The sequence below is a fragment of the Ostrinia nubilalis genome, chromosome 8 (genome assembly GCF_963855985.1).
Source record: "Ostrinia nubilalis chromosome 8, ilOstNubi1.1, whole genome shotgun sequence".
In the NCBI taxonomy this organism is placed as follows: domain Eukaryota; kingdom Metazoa; phylum Arthropoda; class Insecta; order Lepidoptera; family Crambidae; genus Ostrinia; species Ostrinia nubilalis.
Genome location: NC_087095.1, coordinates 14,119,069 through 14,140,882, shown reverse-complemented (window position 1 = coordinate 14,140,882; position 21,814 = coordinate 14,119,069). Strand labels below are relative to the sequence as shown.

Genomic DNA, 21,814 nt, shown 5'->3' with positions numbered 1-21,814 from the left:
TTAACTTTGACGTGCCGCCGTCTGTAATCCTCTAAAACTGATCTATTCTAAGACAAGAAGGAAAACGACACTTCTGCAGGTGGAATGCACTTTCAATCTATTTTGACTTTCGTCTAGACAAGTCGTAAAATATGATGCAGGAAAATCAGATTTCATCCCTAAAATTTTTGACCAGTGTGCTTACCATGAGTTTACGTTAGGTGTGCTCGCTAGCGACTGCGTAAAAAAATGACATTCATTGTATGACATATTGTGCAGCGCCCCTAGCAGCTACTTTCAAGAAACAAAATCTTCATAGAGATTTTTGACGTACTCGCTAGCGAGCACACCTAACGTAAACTCATGGTAGGTACACAGTTGGGTGTAAAAATACGAAAGCATTTAACATGCAATTTTTTTTTTTTTTTTTTATTGGGGTAAACAAACAGTGACAAACGAGAAATTATACAAATAAGTATACATTACAATAGTAAGTGTCCATTTGTCACCAACACCGTTTACCACAGATTTATTAAACAAATACACATTTTATGCAAAGTACGTAACAGATAACGTCTGCATTCACCAAATCTGCATACCTATCCAATTTAAATCATCTACCTATTGATCAACCGCTCAAATCAGTCAGTTCCTAAGGTATGAGTGGCACGAGGGTGTCCCTGAGACGTCGATGTCAACGAAACTTCAATTACTTTGACTTTAGCAAATGTCAAAAAATCAAAATCAAAAGTATTTATTCAGTTTAGACCACAAAAAATCTGTAAAACTCCACCCAAAAAACGCCGGTTATCGTTAAAGTTACGGTCAAAGTTAGGTGGTGGCAACAAAATTATATTTTAGAATTTGTTGGGGAAACTATCTTTTTTTTTTTCAAATTTAAATTCTTTAAGTTTCTAAAACTGTATTGAGAGTAATACGCTCGATCTAAAATACATTACACGTTTGTAAATTACTTGATTTATTTTACTACATTAATTTACTTCCCTACATCCTACTAATTTATAAATGCGAAAGTTTGGATGTCTGGATGTTTATTACTCTTTCACGAAAAAAGTACTGAACAGATTTTGTTGAAACTTTACAGTATTAATGTTTGTAACCCAGATTAACATATTATTATAGGCTATAATTTATACCGATCACAGCACATAATTTCACGCCAGTGAAGCCGCGGGCAAAAGCTAGTATGTATACCAAACTCTATCATACGTCATACCACGAGTTTTAACAGGTATTTTTAAAAGATGTTTATTAATATCGTAAAAATTATAGCCTTAATCTGACCTATAACAATACTGTATAGTGTTCTTAATAATTTTTGCATGATACATTAATAAGTATACGAATCCATCATAAATACTATAGGGTAGGATGAGAGGGTAGTAGACTTACGGCCGAATACTGAAACACTACTCAAATCTGTCACTCAGCTGACGGGCTCCTAAATTTAAGTATCCTTCAATTTTAAATGGTATTCTCAAACGCCACTCAACGGATTTGAAGCCGTGATCAGCTAAGCAGCTCTCAAATGTTTATATAATGGCAACATTTACCAAAAAAAGTATGTTTTCATTTACACAAATGATAACTTTACGTTTTTTATCCATTACACGCAGCATCGTTTGGTTATGTATTGTCTTTTATGGAAATATACTCAATCAAGTTAACATAGAACAGTTTATTTTTAGTTTCTATTATATATAAATCTCGTTTTATCATATAAAAAAATTAATGCTTGCATTTTTATTTAATTAAAAGAATAAATTTAAAGGTGATACTTTTTATTGTTGAAATCTATTAAGTGGCGATCGTGGACCGAAACGTAACCACAATTGACATTTATCATTGTTGACAGAGCATCAAATTGACAAATCAACAACTCTTGGAAATGCTGCTATAGATGACCCACGCTGAACTATCCCACCAAACTCAATGACAGGGGGGCGCTACCATCGTTCAACTAAATGGTTTCCAACATGGCAAAAATCGGAACCAGCGATCCGGTATTGACGGTGGCGCCCCACTGTCAATGTCATGCATAGGACAGTTCAGTATTTTGCAACTATATGCGATGTTCCCATATTCCTCAGAAATAGGCATGTTTATGTAAAGCGATTTCATAGCAGCTATTTTGGTTGTTACTTTGTGCACTAGTACTATGCACAGTTGGCTGTTCGATGTGGAAGATATCACCTAGTACACGTTCATAACTTCCCGTTGCGTAGAACAGTAGGGTTAATAGGTATTTGGTCTGGTTGTATGGCGTTTGGTGAGGGGTTTCAAAGAGCTTCCAAATTATGAATCCAGAAACAACACCGTTTCTTTAGAGACGCGGAACCTCGCTCGGAATTGCATGTCATTATAATAATATTTTTCAATAGCGTTCAGCCTTATTGCGTTCCTGCAATTAGATCTAGGTATTTCCTCGAGGCTCGAAAGAAATGATAACGATGACACACATTATTTACCACTATTTATGTCGATTTAGGTATAAGAATAGGATTTAAGATACCGCGCAAGCACTCTCAAATTTAACGGCTGCTCAAGACGATTTGACAGTTGTTTGAGTAATGCTTAGCGTTGAATGGCGTTTCAGTATGCGAAAATTCATTTAAGTGGCGTTTGAGTGCAACTTAATTTGAGAGGTGCTTAAAAATTGAGAACTGCTCAGATATTGTTTTGAGTATGCGAAATGTAAGTTTAGGAGCTGCTTAACTATTTGAGAAGCCGTCAAATATTTAAATGGCGTTTCAGTATTCGGCCGTTATATTTCATAAAATATACTTACACAACTTTTATAATTCTAAGAGATCCTTATACATTAGCCTAAGAAGGATCTCTTTTCAAAAATTTACTAAATGTTGTGATTAAATATATGTACTCGTATAACTTGACGTATAAGGCACAGTTTGAAGCTGGTAACCATAAAGGTACTAATAAATTGGAAAAAAATCAAATGATACCGTGAAATAAAATAGCACAGCGCCATCTCATGGCAGCCCTTAAAACGGAATTTATAACGAGATGACTCGGCTAGTCGCCAGAGGTCGCGATTCGATTCTGCACAGATTCTCAACAATTTTGTCGGCTTGTAACTAATATTTTAATTTTAATAGCTTACATTATGATCCAATATGCGACAAAATTCCGATGTGACAACTCGTATCTAAAGGTGAGTATAGACTAGTCACTAACTAGAGCATTTCTTTTTTATCCACAACGATGAAGCTCTTGGCCTGTATCTCACCTGATGGTAAGTGATGATCAGGGCGAAGGTGGAAGCGAGCTTCACTCGGAATTCTCAACCACGGAGGAACTGGCTATCTTACCTCTAACTGCCGGAACACAATAATGCTGTTAACATTGTTGTTATGGCGACAGACTTAGGTAAGATGGTGGTAGCTAGCCAGGCGAACTTAGAACAAGCCCTACCACCAGCCAAACCGAACAGAAAAATCTGCCCCCACTGGGTATCGAACCCGGGACCTCTGCGTCTGAAGCAGGTGGTCTTACCACTAGACCACAGAGGCGGTTAAAATTCTATGTAATGTATCGTTATTCCAAATGGTCTAATACAGGGAAAATGTACGACGTTTGGTTCGTGAAAGTGTGAAACGCTAGAACATTTCACAAAGCGGATCGTTTTTAGTTACGATTAGGTATTTTTTTTTATTTATTTATTTATTTTATTTATTTATTATTCATTATTGAGCAATTACATATTTGATCCAAATAGCGTCCTAAATCCTCTAAATGCTCTAGTGTCTATACTCACCTTTAACTTTTTGATGCAGAAGTTTCGTTTTTACTGTACAAAGTGTTACTAATACTCGTCTACTTTCTCTAATAAAATAATTTTAACCTAGGTTTTTATTTTACAAAAATTAAGAAAATAAAATATTATTTTCTTATTTTTTGTACAAAATAAAATCATCTTGATGAGAGCTATAGAATTTGTACCAACCCTAGTAACAGGTAAAGTCCTTCCCCTAATCATCCATAACACAGCCTCAGTGCATGGCGGCGCAGTCATCGAGCCCTGGTAGCATGCGTATTCCTTGAAGGGTGGGCTGAAGTGACTCAGGGGCTTTGGAGCCAAACAGCCCGTAATGGTGGTACTTGTTAGGTCGCTTAAGCCTATATGAAAGCTATAGAATTCGTACCAACCCTAGTAACTGGTAGAGTTCTTCCCCTAATCATCCATAACACAGCCTCAGTGCATGGCGGCGCAGTCATCGAGCCCTGGTAGCATGCGTATTCCTTGAAGGGAGCGCTGAAGTGACTCAGGGGCTTTGGAGGCAAACAACCCGTAATGGTGGTGCTTGTCAGGTCATTTAAACCCAGATGATAATAGAATTCATACAAACCCTAGTAACTAGTAGAGTTCTTCCCCTAATCATCCATAACACAGCCTCAGTGCATGGCGGCGCAGTCATCGAGCCCTGGTAGCATGCGTATTCCTTGAAGGGAGCGCTGAAGTGACTTAGGGGCTTTGGAGGCAAACAACCCGTAATGGTGGTGCTTGTCAGGTCATTTAAACCCAGATGATAATAGAATTCATACAAACCCTAGTAACTAGTAGAGTTCTTCCCCTAATCATCCATAACACAGCCTCAGTGCATGGCGGCGCAGTCATCGAGCCCTGGTAGCATGCGTATTCCTTGAAGGGAGGGCTGAAGTGACTCAGGGGCTTTAGAGTCACACAGCCGTTAATGACGGTGCTTGTCAGGTCGTTTAAACCTAGATAAAAGCTAAAGAATTCATACAAACCCTAGTAACAGGCAGAGTCCTTCCCCTAATCATCCATAACACAGCCTCAGTGCATGGCGGCGCAGTCATCGAGCCCTGGTAGCATGCGTATTCCTTGAAGGGGGGGCTGAAGTGACTCAGGGGCTTTGGAGTCAAACACCCGTCGATGGTGGTGCTCCTCAGGTCGTTGAAGCCTAGATAAAAGCTAAAGAATTTATACAAACCCTAGTAACTGGTAGAGTTCTTCCCCTAATCAACCATAACACAGCCTCAGTGCATGGCGGCGCAGTCATCGAGCCCTGATAGCAGGCGTATTCCTTGAAGGGGGGGCTGAAGTGACTCAGGGGCTTTGGAGTCAAACACCCGTCGATGGTGGTGCTGGCTACGGCTGTCTTGATCAGGTCGTTCAGACCTTCCTGGGTATGGTTTGAGTACTGCGAACATAGGTAAGTGCTGGTTTAAAAAGGTCTAGTTGGCATACAAATTATTCAGTGTCAGATTTATTGAGATATCTGACATGGGTCCATCAGATGTGTCCTCCGAAGCATTCATATTTCTTAGGGGACAATGAGTTGACTCAAATTTGCGATGTGATTAAAGTGGATTAAACACAAAAATCACATAGATACCATAGATACACCGCCGGTTCATTATGACCCATTTGGGAATTGAATCTCTGAGTAGAGGAGAGCTAAATTTTCTTACAGTCAATTAGTTCGTGACACCCAAACTGACCAAAAAGTTGATAAGTATGTAACACAATTTTATTCCAATTGTAACAAATACCTATTGTGAAAGTTTCATGCTTACGCTGCGAACACAAAAAGTAGCTAAACGTTTATAATATAAAATTATTATTATTGATAATATTTTAATCTTGTCAACATGGAATAGTTATTTCCGACTTTCAATACAAACTTATTACTTATGCTTATCGTATATCAGACGTGGTCTATGATTGATAGTAGCAATCGCACGCTATCTGACATAGTGAATGATAAAGACAAAAATATACAATCGTCGTACATACAGTTTAACAGTTAAGATACAGGCAACACGTGCAAATACAAAAGTACGTGATAACGTATTTTTTTACTTAAATATACATTCCATACCCTGTGCCTTATGTATTTATGTATACTCTTGTAGAGAGTTCTACGAAGACCTTGACCGTGTGACTTTTGTCATTTAGACATTAAGGATGAAACAAGAGAGGAAAGGAAGCTATAAAATGAAATTATTGCTTACAGAATTGCCTATAATAATAAACAGTGGTTTATTTTCTGTCTTCAGCTATTTCGAAATGCAAAGACAGCAGTCATATACTGGTATGAAACGTTTGCTAGCAGCTCAAAATATTTAACCTAACATTGGCCTTTGCAATAAACAATGTCCAGCTCTCGTTCCAACAGATGCAAGCCTAAGCCAGGATCTACAGCTTTATTATTAGCTTATTATTATTATTGTTATTTTTTATTGTGCTAAATTATTGTTTCTTCTTTTTTTATGTGACAAATAAAGCGTGAAAGTTAAGCTGTTATTGAACCCGCAACGAAATTAATCATAGGAGGAGTTCGAAGTTAAAAATTGACTTCCCTCTAGTCCAAAGTGGATGATAGATGAAAAACTATGGTAAAAAAACAATTTACTTATACTTGATCCAATTTGATATAAGAATAAAAGAGTAGAAGAGTATTAAAAGAGTAATATTATGCTTGGTGCACATAGTACAAGCTCTGCTTACTTTGGGACTGGACGGCGCAGTGTGCGAAGTAAAATCAATTTAATATTTTATAAAGAAAATGTATGTACAGAGGTAAAAAAAATAACACACCACAGAGCCGTTGATCTTTTTAACCCATATCATCGCTCCGACCCTTGTTCCCGGTTCTCCAGGGTGCCATTACGCAGTGCGTCAAATACTGGAAAAAAGATTATTCCGTGGACGTTGCGACCGAGAGGCTTATTTCCCTTGATATTTAGCCTGATTTCCAATAATACACTGAATGATAGAAATGGATTCGGTTTCTACCTTTGAAAGGGTTTGGCAACCCATGACCTTAGCTAAATCTAAATTAGGGACTTATCTACTTATGTTACTATTTTAGTTAGCGTAACGTGGATAATAAAGCCTCCAAGTCATTTTACAACTTTAAATACTATTGATTCTCATTGTATTTCGTAAATGTAAACAGAAACAGAAAATTTCAAACAAAACATGTTTCTTGTATAGAACAAAAAAATCTAATTAAATAATAAGACTATGAAATAAAGCAAAATCTTCACACCATTTCCCAAATTTCTGAAGATTCAAAATTATATCACTTATCAGAATTTCCTGCAACTCTGAAGATAGTGTAACCAGATACATTCAATCTTGATCAATTCAGCGACTATAGACTATGAAATTCAACCGTTTAACCGCTGTAGCTGTAATAGTCTATTTGCTCAACCTGCGCTCAGTTATGCTTGTGAACTCAACTGGAAACTACGATTGGTATGGATCGATCTGTGGAACTACTGTTCAACCATGGGATTCCATTTGTTCGAATCAAGCGAAAAATGCACGATTCTGGGAGTAGAGATGCTACAGTAAACATTATTTCGTATCTTATCTTTAAAACCACAACCATTAAATAATTTTAGCTTGTTTTTCCAACAACACAGTACCAACTATTTGTTAAGCAAGGAAAACCTGTTATTTTCCAACATTTTGGACAAGTTTTAGCGATAATTTATCTATTGTAATATTGTTTGTATGAATTTCCGTTTGTCGGTGAATAATTAACCTTTGAACGCGATGTATGTTATTCTTTTAAAAATTTCGGGACAGATTTTATTGATGATTTCCCTTTATCAGAACAGCACAATAATTTAGGCTACTTTATTATAAATATAGGCGGGTGAAGTCATGGGAAAAAGCTAGTAAATAATGTTGGTTGAGCTTTATTCCGAAAACTGTGCCCCATCAGAAAATTTGTTAACTTACTCAAAGCTTTTAGTAAATTAACTTTTCAAAAATATCGGTACATAGTGGCGCAAATTTTACACGAGTATTTACTGAACACTTACGTAAGTGACAATCTGTGTCGACCATTGAACTAAATATAAGCGCCTGCAGTTCATCGTCTAGAGCCAAGTAGAGCAATAAATCCCTGACATTTAGCTGTCAATGTTTGGCGAATTTCATGAGTGTGGAAAGGTTAAAACCAGAAAAGAGTGACATTAATTGAATTTGTCTATTTCCTTAACTCATCGTTAAATTGCATCTATTTAACCAAATTACGGGTTCTCTTCTACGTACAAAAGTTATTAATTTCCGTAGCAGATTATACTCTATGGTACAAACAAAAGGCCGAAACTTTCTAGCAGACTGAGCTTATTATGAGCATAAACAATAATGTTGGGTAATCTCTAAACGCTTACAACATGTTTCCCTATTAACCAGCGGTCGTTCATCAAAACAATGTTGAGATCCTGGTTTGACTACTCATGGGATATCATCTTACGTTATTGAATGTATACAGGGTGTTAGGTAAATGGGTATATGAGCCGACACTAGCCCATGTTAACATGGTCATATAAATGGTATGGTGAAGTCAGAAATTTGATATCATCATTTTATTTCTTTTAATTTTCATACAAAATAAATTTTATAAAATCCGATTTGTATGACCATACCATTTATAGGTATGACCATGTTAACATGGGCTAGTGTCGGCTCATATACCCATTTACCTAACACCCTGTATATTTCAAGACTAACAAAAGACAGTAGATTTATAATGAGGGTTTTCGCGTAGGAAAAATCCGCCAGATGGCAATACGTAGACGCAAGGTCCAAATGCTGCATGATTGGTTATTTTTGACATGACATTGGCATATGTCAAAATCCACCAATCACGCAGCAGTCAGACCCCACATCCACGTCCCGCCATCTAGCGGATCTTTCATACGCGAAAACCCTTATTGAATTAAAATTTAAATAACCTTATTGTAAGTTACGAAAATTGTTACGTATTATTTTTACGTGATTTAAAGAATCCGATTAGGATCTATTACGATTACACTTGCTCATTCATCAAATTAAAATTAAAAAGATAATAGAATTTTTACCATCACATTATAACTTAGAACAGATAATATCTGAAAACAGTTCAGTTTATCAACAACTAAGAAATGTTGGCAGAGGGAACATTTCGAATGAAGCACCAAGCGACAAGCCAAATCCTATTCTAGATAGAGTTGAATATCTAAAAGATGGATGCCCATTGAGACAGCTTAATCTAAATGAAATAAATCTGAGGCCAACGTTCGCCAAAGACAATGTCTTTAAATCAGTTTACAATATTATTAATTTCCTATTCAAAGTTCTGGTAAAGTTATTCATTGAACTTTAAAATTTCTATTAAATTTTAAATACTGTAACATTTTCTTTGTAAATTCACTTTTTCAGCACAAAGTTAAAAAGTATTTGTTTAATTTCATGGTTTACTCAATTTTGAATTGTATTTTATTTAGCAAATGTAATAAACTAATGTGAAGTTTCCGAAATATGGGAAAGAAAGTTCAATCGTACAGTCAAAAAGTTCATATAAACACGTCTTTGTTACTTAAAATAATATTTGGTTGTGTTTTCAACGTTTTGACCATTTTGGGTGTCACGAATTATTTGACTTGAGCCGCTAAAATAAATTCAATCTTAACTTTACATCAATGCTTTAACGATTTTGATTTTTGCTCTTAAAACCTCTTTGTCAAGTTAGAGTTTTGATTAATAAAGACACATTTTAGGTGGTTTCCGCGATCCATTAGGATTACGAGTTACTTTATACATTGAAAGATTCCTATGTTCTACGAAAACCAATCAATTTTCTGTTAACTTTATGGCGGATAAGGAAATTTCTAACAGAGCTGTTATGTCTAACAGTTCTGTTAGAAAGTTTGAAGAGGAAGTTTGTTCCAACGATTCTCTTTAGCACTCCACCGAATGTTTATTCCGAAACGCTTTTAGGGCAATTATGACATAGTTAAGTAGAATGTCTTGTTTTTAATATCCTGTTTAATTGTTTGTTTTGATTTAATTAACTTAAAGTAAGTACGAATATAACTTCATTTCACTTTTGTTTCATAATAGTACAAGTTTCTTTTCACCACCATAGCCCTGTGATCGACTGGAATCAAACGTGGGGTCCTCTAATCTCTGATAGGGAAGTTATTGCTAAAACTCTAGGGCTTTCAAAACCTGGACTTTGCTTATTAGCAAAATAAAGCCGACCCGAGCACACTTATTGATTTTTGGAGCAGCCATTACGCTTAATTGCATCTTCTTTAATATTTAAATTGAAGAGTTTAACAATAACAAAGCTTTACTGGTTGGGTTTTTATTGGCGGTCAAACTGTAGTTCCGGGCCACATAGGAGTTACAGCGGTGGGAACGAGAGACTATTCTCAAGTCCCGTAAATAACATAGCTCGGTTTTGTTTTTCTTGAAAATGTCCCTATTTGTACTGTTAGGCTAAGAACTCACGGCGCGATTTTGCGCGGGTGAAAATCGCGCCGCGCGCTATGAAACAAAATGATCGCCCGCCGATCGGGCGGTGCAGTTACCGCGGCCCGCGCGATTCTGCCGCGCCCGCTGCGGGCGAAAACCGCGTCGTGAGTTGTGCATTAGTTTTTTCATAAGTATTTGCATTCTACAGAAGCTGCGGGCCATGAGTTCTTAGCCTTAGGAATCACGGTCACGGACTGTCCTTTGTAAGGTCAGTGTATCAATCAGTCAGTGCGCCACGAATGGAAAGACAAACGTAGACTTACATGAAAGGATTGAATAAAGGCCAAATCTATATTCATTGGTGGAATCAAGTAGCATCAACCATTCCGTCTGTAGTCTAGACGAATGAATTTAAAATATGGCATTGCGTCTGCCTTAGGGCATTTTTTGTGGATCAAAGGCAGTGTTTTGTATTAATTAGACTTTTTTTTTACATTATCTATTAGAGCTCACAGACGAGCGATAATATATCGGCGACTGCTTGCGACTTAAGTTGGCGACAGTCACCGATAATAATCGCCGACGACAGATATTCAACCTAAAAACTGTCGCCGATGTATCGCGAATAGGTACCACTGATGGTCGCTGGCAGTCGCCGATGCTGCATCGCGACTCTCTAAGACGGACTGTCACTAATGTATAATGTATAGTCAGTGTCAACATGGTCATGACAGCAAAAGGCAGGAGTCGGAGACAGGCGCCGACTATCACCTAACACTGTCGCAAGCAGTCGCCGACATGTGTTTTTATAGGTACCTTTTTACTTTGAAGTCTTGTCATAACAACGTAAAAGTTTGCAAAGAAATAATTCCAATTTGCAATCGAACACGAAACCTTTCCACTTCTTTGCAAACGCATTCGAAGGTTACTTCTCAAATGTACCAATCATAACAACAAGCAATCTTAATTCATGTTCATATCAGGCAATGTCTCTTCTCGAGGGTTGTGTTGATGTTTGCAATAGCCCATTAAAATTTAGACAAATAGACCCCATAGTTATTATAAAAACTTTCAAAGAACTAAATATAAAAAAGACAGAGGATATATGGGGCATATCAACAGACATAATAAAACCCATCATTCCTCTTATAGCTCCCCATTTAGCTCATATCTTTAATGAATGTATTAACGAAGGTCAGTTCCCTACCCTGATGAAACATAGTAAAATCATACCATTATTTAAAGCAGGAGACAAAAGTGACCCATCCAACTTTAGACCTATATCGATACTACCTGCGCTCAGTAAAATATTTGAAAAAATTATTTTCAATCAACTACTGTCTCATTTTAACTTAAATAAACTGTTTCATGAAAAACAATATGGGTTCACAAAAGGGAAAAGTACGACCGATGCAGGGGTTGCTCTTATCAAACACATTTTCGATGCTTGGCAGGAGAAAAAAGATGCTATTGGTGTATTTTGTGACTTATCGAAGGCGTTTGACTGTGTTGATCATCAAACTCTGTTATTTAAGCTAGAACATTATGGCGTATCAGGCAAGGCCTTAAGCCTATTACACTCTTACCTCTCAGACAGATTACAAAAAGTAAATATTCACGGAACTAACTCTTCGGGCGCCCCCCTAAAAATGGGAGTGCCCCAAGGCTCAATACTGGGACCATTGCTCTTTCTGATTTATATAAATGATCTACCTTTTTATTCAAAGGACCTTTGTGAGATAGTATTATTTGCTGATGACACTTCTTTAATTTTTAAAACTGACAGGCGTCAGGAAATATTTGACGACGTGAATAATGCTCTTTCCAAAGTATTAGACTGGTTTACAACTAATAATTTGCTATTAAACGCAAAAAAAAACCAAATGTTTAAAATTCACTATGCCTAATGTCAAACAAGTTAATACTAATATTACAGTAAATAATGAACGCATTGAACTGATAAACTCTACTGTCTTTCTAGGTATTACCCTAGACTGTAAATTACAATGGGGCCCCCATATTGCTGCCTTGGCGGGAAGACTTAGTTCAGCTGCCTTTGCGGTGAGAAAGATCAGAAACTTGACTGATGTTGAAACAGCAAGGCTTGTATATTTTAGTTATTTTCATAGTATTATGTCTTATGGTCTTTTACTGTGGGGCTCAGCAGCAGACATAGAATCAATTTTCATTTTACAGAAAAGAGCTGTTCGGGCAATATACGGTCTTAAACCACGTGACTCGCTTAGAGAAGTTTTTAAAGAAATCAATATATTGACTGTGGCTTCGCAATACATATTTGATAACATTATGTATGTCCGTAAACATATACATTTATTTACTAAGAAAAGTGACGTCCACTCATTTAACACGAGACATAAGAATAAACTTGCTGTTCCATCATTTAGGTTGCATAAGATAGGTAATTCATTCTTGGGGAAATGTATTACCATATTTAACAAAATACCACACAACCTTGTCGAATTGCCAATAAACAAATTTAAGATACATATAAAAAATACCCTTATGTCCAAAGGGTACTACAAGGTTCGAGACTATATTGATGACAAGGATGCGTGGTCAGTTCAGTCTGCACATATTTGATGTACTTAAATTTGACTATTCTTACCGTTAGATAATTCCTGGCAATAAGTGGTGACTGAGTTTGTTCCGGCGTTTCTTCTCAGCACTTGCCATATGTTTGTCTCGAAGCGCTGGTAGGGCCCAAAAGATAAGGAGACATGTAAAGTGCCCCATAAGGGCTACCTTTTTCTTTTTTTATTATTTTCTATTGACGTTCATAAGTGCCACTTGTGGTCTAAACTGAATAAATATTTTTGATTTTTTGATTTTGATTTTCTAAGGTACGATAACCATTTTGTTCATCTGTTACTCGACAAAAATACAAGCAATAAAATATATTATTGTATGTTGTTTTCTGATTTCTTCCAACAAATTTTATTTTGATCTAGTTATTTTACCACATTTGGTAATTGACATTTCATAACAATTGTGTTCCCCCTCCCCCTTGACATGGGACAATTAGTTTAGGACTAGGTAGAGTCAGCATCAAAATAGTTCGTAACACCCAAAGTTGCCAAATAGTTGATAACACGAACTTATTCCAATAACAAAGACGTATTGCGAACTTTTTGGCTACTTTGGGTGCAGTCTAAATAAAATGTCGTACCTATTTATTTGCTATTTCCATACATTTCGTTTAGACTTAAAATCCATTCCATTTTTCCATTCTATTTAATAAAATAGTACGACCGAAATGTCATCATTAAAAATAATCTACAGCTGATACTTTCAATTAAAGTGCCAGTTGGTTTTCAATATTGAAAGTCCTCTTTAAAATTGAGAATTTATTCGAATTTAAAGTGTCACATTGACCCACGGTCATCGCGTAGGCAGAACAATATTGCGAATTTGCGATTCATGTGCGTAATTGTTGTTGTTGAGAATGTAACCACATTCTTTGAGTTTTTGTCTTTTGATTTTTATCCCTGATCACTGAGTATTTGCAGAAGTATAATTGTTTTAATTTGACAATTACAGTCCAATATTTGAAGCGAATATTAAATTATTTAAACCATAGAGTACCTACATTATATGCATCCCACTTAACATCAGGTGCGATTGTGGTCAAATACCTGCCTTGTTATGCATAAAAAAAAAAAGGATTTAAACTATTATTTCTTATCTTTGTGACACTTTCAACTTTCAATAGTTTGTAGTTAAAACAACTTTGTAGTTTGTAGTGACACCTAAGTTATTATAGGTATTGAACTCAAAAGAAAACCGAGAAGTGAACCAATATTATAACTTGCAAGATACAGAAGAAGACAGGTAAATGTCTAAAACCTTGTAAAATCAGTCAATTTTAGGTGGAATTTAACTGCCTATTAACAACAATTAAACTAGAATATTTGGCTATTAAAACACTTACCCGATACAACGTAGACACTGCCAGAAACGCCAACGGATCGCTCACAGATCCTTGCAGAGCTTCTTCCATGGAATTGTATTCTGCTGACAGGTGCATAACCTGGCTCTCTATGGGGTACTGCAGACCACCCACTGTGTGTTCAGAGGGCCAGTGTAGGGTGAGGGAATGGAAGACGTAGCGGCGGCTGTGCGCTGCCCCTCCGTAGATGTAGGGCCGGGTGTTGTTCTTCCATTTGGCGATTAGGGTCACTGGAAATGGAGAAAAAGGGATTTAAGTTGTGAGGACGGGACTATTCCCACCTCACATCCCCACTGCTGCAATTCCGTGTAGCCAGGAACTAAAGCTTGACCGCAAATAAAAACGCAGCCAGTGAAGGTCAAGTTTCCCCGGGGAAAGTTAAACTATCATTGGACCCGCAACGAAATTAATGAGATCATAGGAGGAATTCGCAGTTAAGATCAACTTCCCTGCAGTGTAAAGGTGCTGTGGATGGGTGGTTAGAGGATGCCTCAACTGTGAGATGATTACATCGTTATGGCACTCTGGTAGTTTCTTGAAATTAAAATAAAACATACAATGTAGTAGGTACTATGATAATTAGATATTAAATTATTTATGAGGACTTTCTTAGACCTAGCGCCTCATCTCAAAATTATCAGTTAATCAAACTTAATTTCAAAATCTCAAAAGAAATGTATCTGAAATATCATTCAAACTATTCATAATATCATTTATGATGTTTTAATTAAGCTTACAAAATATCGGCTTAAATATAAATAGTTACTAAGATGAAAGTGATTTAGATGTCAAATTAAACCAACATAGATTTTTACAAGACTAATTTTATCCTCAATATATTCTGTTTATTTATCAAGGTCAAGCAAACTGGGGCAATGCAGACAACAAAACAAAGCGAATTTATGCAAACGTCAGCCTCCCATTTTATTTCTTGCTGAGATTTGCCCCACAAAATTAGGAGGGTGGGGCAAGTCGTCCACTTCTACGCATTATGGGGTCGCCCCGAAAGTTAGAAATATGTCTTGAGACTAAGACCAGTTTATTTGTTTTGCGACTGTGTTAAACAACCATAATACGGTGAACTACATCTGATAAAAGTTGTATTGTTTTCGAGAAGTTTTTCGTAAACAAAATAAATAGTTCAGTTTTCGCTGCGTACTGCTGCCACTTATAAAAAAAGTAAGTTTAACGGTGTTGTAAATTAATAGTTAAAGACTTAGTTGCATCAACTTATTTTGACTTTAACAAACGTCAAAAATCTGTCAAACTCCATACAAAAAGCACCGGATATTGTTAAAGTTACGGTCAAAGTAAGTTTGCAACTCAGCCTTATAAATAGTATCATTGGAATCTTCTACATTGTTTTTGGAGCGTTAGGGCCTTTACACACAGAATGCTATTATTCGATGATTCTGAGATGACGTTAGTTAAAATAATACCTAAATCCTAACTGTAATCTAAACAGGGTAGTGTACAGTTAACAAACAGAACATGAAACTATAATTTTTTGATGCAGAATAGCATCTATTACAATGATATAAGATGCCACAATGTATAGCTTAATGTGCTGTCGTCTGTGTATTATCAATTTTTTTTGTTTAACATTTTTTTGTGAATACACCCAGATTATGATGAAGTCACATGTTGCAGTAATAAATTACGATAAGATTTGCAGCAGCTATTAATCAACTCGCTAAATCTGAGATTATTATTGATAACTAAATCTGACTGCATATTTAATTAAATAATCGAATTAATGACTAATACCTGATATTATTTGTAGGTCAGCTTAAGGTGAATCAAAAAGGGCAAGATATTCTACTTAATGTAAACTAGGCTACATTGGGGTCTAGGTTTATGGCCTAGCAAATCTGGCTTCATCAATATGAAAATGGGCTGTGAATATAAAGTGTTGTTTACTACATAATCTAAAGTTTTGGTTTATCGATTCCTAGACGACTGGGATAAGAATTGAAATTCATGTGCGTTTTATTGATAACAACATTCGATCGATTTTTGAGCATTTATTTATTTAACAACGTTAAACACCTAATCTTTTAGTCATAAAATAACTCTCACCAAGACTATCGAAAGAACTATTTTCTCATCATAAAATATCTCGTCACAAACTTCTCATATCTTTTTGAAAGTTCAATTAGTTCTAAGAAGTATTTTTTCGCATGAAAAGATGACGAGAAATGTCACTTTAAGAATTAGTAAAGTGCAATCTTCGAAAATATTACTTTGTTTTATTCAATTTTGTAAAAATAAAATAAGTATTTGTCTACGACTACTCTCTAGTAGATATTTTTCACAACACGACCGTAAGTCAATCTGTATTTGAATTAAAAATACTAACTAGATCTGTATTCGAACTGGTACTTAACCTGAAACCAGTTTGTAATATTTACTTCCCGAGTAAATTTTGCAAGGATAGAGCTAAATTTACGGTTTTTAAACTGAAAATACAAAAAATACACCTGTATTCAATAGTGTCATTTTTTTAGTGTATAAGTTATACTTACTGCCTGAGCAATATTTGCAAAGATAATGCTAAAATTTTACCAAAAATGGTACCTTTATTATGCAGTACTCATTTTTGTGCAAGTGCACTAATCCTGAGCAAAATTAACAAAGGTAGACTAAAATACAAGATTTTAAAACTAAAAATTCTCTCTAGCCTTAGTACTTTAGGACTCTGGCTCGTTGGGAATGCCATTCAAAATTCCTCACGAATATTTTACCTTTGAACAAACGAAATGTGCGGCCGGTATCAAAGTTGTAATGAACAAAAGTTTCTTGAATAGGAAAAGGCTCAGGAAAAAGTTATCTGTGAATACATATAACTAACAAGAAGAAAACTGGTTGAAAAAAAGACCTTTGAAACAATGCAGCAACAAGATGATAAGTTAGCTTTGGTCTAGCTACTAAAACAGGGTTTAAAAAAGTAAGAACGAGTATAATAACGCCTTCCTAATATTAAAACTCCTCATAAGAAGGCTCAAGGTCACCCAAAGGGCGATGGAGCGGGCTATGCTCGGAGTTTCCCTGCGTGATCGAATCAGAAATGAGGAGATCCGTAGGAGAACCAAAGTAACCGACATAGCTCGCAGAATTGCTAAAATCAAGTGGCAGTGGGCGGGGCACATAGCTCGTAGAGACGATGGCCGTTGGGGCAGGAAAGTTCTCGAGTGGCGACCACGGGCTGGAAAACGTAGCGTGGGCAGGCCTCCTACTAGGTGGACCGACGATCTGGTAAAGGTCGCGGGAAGAGCCTGGATGCGGGCAGCGCAGGACCGTTCATTGTGGAAAACCTTGGGGGAGGCCTTTGTCCAGCAGTGGACGTCATTTGGCTGAAACGAAAAAAAACGAACGAACGAAAATATTAAAACACGGTGAAGAAGCGCCCAACTGAAATATTCCTAAATAACGCTCTGAGCTCTCGTTGACCTAGGTTTGATTTTGCTTTCATCGCCACAGATCTCTACCCTGTTTTTAGGGTTCCGTAGTCCTGACAAGGAACCCTTATAGTTTCGATATGTCTGTCTATCTGTCTATCTGTATGTCCGAGGTTTTGCTTAGAAACTTTTGAAACTAGAGAGCTGTAATTTTGTGGAAGTATGTATATATGCGGCATTCATTGCTATGCGGACGACAGCACGGTTGATGCCGCTTATACCGGCCGCGCAAATATCTCTCGGGAGAACGTCATTGAGAGCCGTAACAAACTTGTGTCCGACATTGAAACCTCCTTGAAGGAGGTCTCAGACTGGGGTCGACGCAATTTGGTCCAATTTAACCCTACAAAGACACAAGTTTGCGCGTTCACCGCCAAAAAGTTGCCGTTTGTCGTATCCCGCTGTTTCGAGAGCACTCCCCTAACTGCCTCAGCCAATATCGGAATCCTTGGTGTCGACATATCGAGCGAAGTCCAGTTCCGTGGTCATTTAGAGGGTAAGGCTAAATTAGCCTCGAAGAAGCTTGGTGTGCTCAATAGATCGAGACGGTATTTCACTCCAGCCCATCGTCTGCAACTTTACAAGGCGCAGGTTCGGCCTCATATGGAATACTGTTCTCATCTTTGGGCAGGTGCACCCCAGTACCAGCTTCTCCCTCTGGACCGCATTGAACGGAGAGCAGCTCGAATCGTTGACTGCCAGGACATTTCGGATCGGCTTGACCCCTTGGCGCTGCGTAGAGATGTATCCTCACTGTGCATATTCTATCGCATGTATCACGGGGAGTGCTCCGAAGAATTATCCGGACTTATTCCTGCCGCCACTTTTCGCCACCGATCTACCCGACAGCACTTCCACCCCCAGCACTTAGATGGTTGGCAGTCCACAACAGTACGTTTCTCTAGAAACTTTCTGCCCCGTACAACCAAACTGTGGAATGGACTGTCGTCTGCGGTGTTTCCGGACGGATACGACCTGCAAGCTTTCAAGAGGAGAGCGTATCTTTACCTTAAAGGCCGGCAACGCACCTGTAACGCCCCTGGGTCTGCGGGTGTCTATGGGCGACGGTAATCACTTACCATCAGGTGATCCGTTTGCTCGTTTGCCTCCTATCACATAAAAAAAAAAAAAAAAAAAATATTAATCACGCCGACAGCGATAAAACGAGAAAATAAAATTCAGATTTATTTATATTGTAGCTCCCCTACATGTAAAGTGGGGATGTTTTTTTTTATTTTATACCGGAGGGGTTTTTCGACTATTTATCGATTTAGGGATCCGTTAGCAAAATATAAAAATTTAAAGTGCCAATTTTTGTTCGAGTAGGGCGTCCCCCCTCTAAAACTAAACTGTTGGCTTGCAAAACTTTAGATGAAGTAATTGCTAGCTTAAAAAAATAAATTGTACGACGGACAACTACGGAACCCTACACTGCGCGTGGCACGACACGTACTTGTTCACCGTACTTTCACGCCCCAATGCTAATCTTCCGAGTGCATATCCGCGTACTCAGCAATCAGTTATGTTATCCCAGTCGACCTGTAATAGGTGAGTATGTTTGATATGTGGCCGATTGACCTGGATTGCGAGTTTAGCTGAATTAATCGGCTTACCTATTAAGTGGTGGGCCCTGTTAGATCAGATCACTGAAAGTGATTCGATTCTTATCATCGATATCAATGAACGACTAAATCTGCTTTCGACTGACGTAGATATGTTACTAAAATTAGCTTAAATCTCACTTGTTTAACTAGATTGGATTTTTTTAGAGTGAAAGTATGAGTAACATAATTATGTCTAAAAATTTAAGAAGTAGTTCAGGGGTGATTTATGTAGAGCTGATGGTCGTTGGGGCGGAAAAGTTCTCGAGCAGTGACTATGAACCGGAAAACGTAGTGTGGATAAGCCTCCCACTTGGTGGACCGACCATCTAAAGTCTGTTCGCCGAGAGTTGATAAAAAAAAAATTAAATATCAGATGTTCTAAACTCATTATAAATTGCGGCCCGCTAATTATTTTTGTCGATGTAATGAAAAAGTTGGTAGATTATCATTATTATCTCTTTTAAATTTACGGGAATTATTCCGGTTAGGGCATACGTGGGGATACGGATCAAACACGTGGCGTCCATGTGTTGGATAAAAAGTATTTCATTATTATCAAGTGGCTTATAGTGTATCCCAATGTTGGGCAAAGCCCTACCCACTGTCATACCATTCATTTCGGTCTTATCTATACTTATAATAAATCTGTAGAGAGGTCAATTCTGTACATGAAATATATTTTCAAAATAACTATCAGGGGGTCATTAGTGATCGATACTGATGCCAAAAATGCAATCAGTAAAATTTTTGTCTGTCTGTCTGTCTGTCTGTCTGTCTGTCTGTATGTTCCTTATAGAAACAAAAACTACTCGACGGATTTTAACGAAACTTGGTACAATTATTCTTCATACTCCTGGGCAGGTTATAGGATACTTAGGAATTCCCACGGGAACGGGCATTAGCGGGAAAATCCTTTTGTATGAAAAATCTAAACCGCTTAAGTTAGACGCTTGAAATTTGGCATGTAGGTACCTTAGTAAACTTAGAGTTTAGTTACTAAAAGGAATTCCCGAAATTCTCACGGAAACGGGAATAAGAGGGAAAATCCTTTTGTATGAAAAATCTAAACCGCTTAAGTTAGACGCTTGAAATTTAGCATGCAGGTACCTTAGTAAACTTAAAGCTTAGTTATAACAGGATATTGCAAAATTCCTACGGGAACGGGAGTTAGCGGGAAAAAACATTTGTATGAAAAAATCTAAGCCACGTAAGATAGACGCTTGAAATTTGGCATGCAGGTACCTTAGTAAATATAAAGCTTAGTTACAACAGGATATTGCAAAATTCTCACGGGAACGGGAGTTAGCGGGAAAAAACATTTCTATGAAAAAATCTAAACCGCGTAAGATAGATGAAGGGGGTAAAACGGGATCCACGCGTACGAAGTCGCGGGCGGCCGCTAGTGTAAAATAAATCTATTCCGTTTCACACATTGCGGCCCGCCGGCCGGCCGGGGCGCTTGACGACAGCTGCGTGGCTCGTACCATGGTACTCAGTGCGCGTTGTGACAAACGACGCCCGCCATAGTCGCTATTGCATGACATTTCATAATATTTATCAACTCTCGGCGAACAGACTTTAGTGAAGGTGACGGAAAACACCTAGTTCGTTGTGGTTATCTTTGACGTTCCCTTGTCCACCAGTGGGCGTCATTTGATTTGGTTAGCTTAAATTGTAACAGAAAGACAGACTTCTTTTCCCATTTTATAATATTAGTCTGAATAAAATGCCTCTTCAAAGTCTCGTATCTTATTGACAGTGCAGACACGTAGTGCTCCCGATTTGTATATTTCCCAGAGAGATAAAACATTTTACTACCTAAACTCTGTGATAAGAATCTCAATGTTTATAAGCGTTTTTGTTTTAATTTTATCAAGATTTTCTCTTTAAAACTAAGATCTTGTTACGATAGATGAATACTGAGCCCAAAAGTTTTAAAAGCGTTGGTCTCAAGTTAATGATGATGTATGGATTAATATTTTAGTGCCTAAAGTACATGAACGTTTATAATTCATGAAAATATTTGACTTAATTTTATTCAAATTTTAAGGGTTCTAATGCAGGCACAAATACTTTTAGGCATTTACCTCGGTAGGTATTCGGTGCTCATCGGAAATCAAAACTCTTGAACTCAAAATGTCTAAATTTAATACGCACTAAATTACTCTCTCTTCATAAGACATAATCCAAATTCATAATAATGTGGTTTTATATTGTATTTTGACATCACCAGAATACTTGTTTACCCTTTTTATGACATGCCTAAGTATTGTAACAAGGGAACAAGTTCTGAGAGGGTACAACGACGTCATTAAACAAATGTTAAGACTTCCTTTATGTAAATAAAAGCTAACAACAACAATGAACATTACTCCCTGTTTTACCATGCCGAGATAATATGCTAATGCCTTTTTATGAATTACGTCCTGTACAAGTGTACATAGACCCGAGAAGTCCTTGCATTAGCATTTTCATGGCAATTCCTGTCGGTCGCAAGGTACTAGAGTTTATTGATATCCTGAATCAAGTAAACAATGGGTCT

At 37.2% G+C, this 21,814-nt stretch overlaps 1 protein-coding gene across 1 annotated transcript in view; it reads right to left on the bottom strand.

The window, feature by feature from the left end:
- Window positions 1-4,943: 4,943 nt before the first annotated feature.
- The window catches only part of LOC135074255 (carbonic anhydrase 9-like), a 33,209-nt gene continuing 16,338 nt past the window's right edge, over window positions 4,944-21,814 (bottom strand). The window contains exons 7-8 of the mRNA XM_063968544.1: window positions 14,193-14,440; window positions 4,944-5,183 (exon numbers count right to left, since the gene is read on the bottom strand). Of these exons, the coding sequence (XP_063824614.1) occupies window positions 4,944-5,183; window positions 14,193-14,440 (488 nt within the window). The remainder of the gene's footprint in view (window positions 5,184-14,192; window positions 14,441-21,814) is intronic.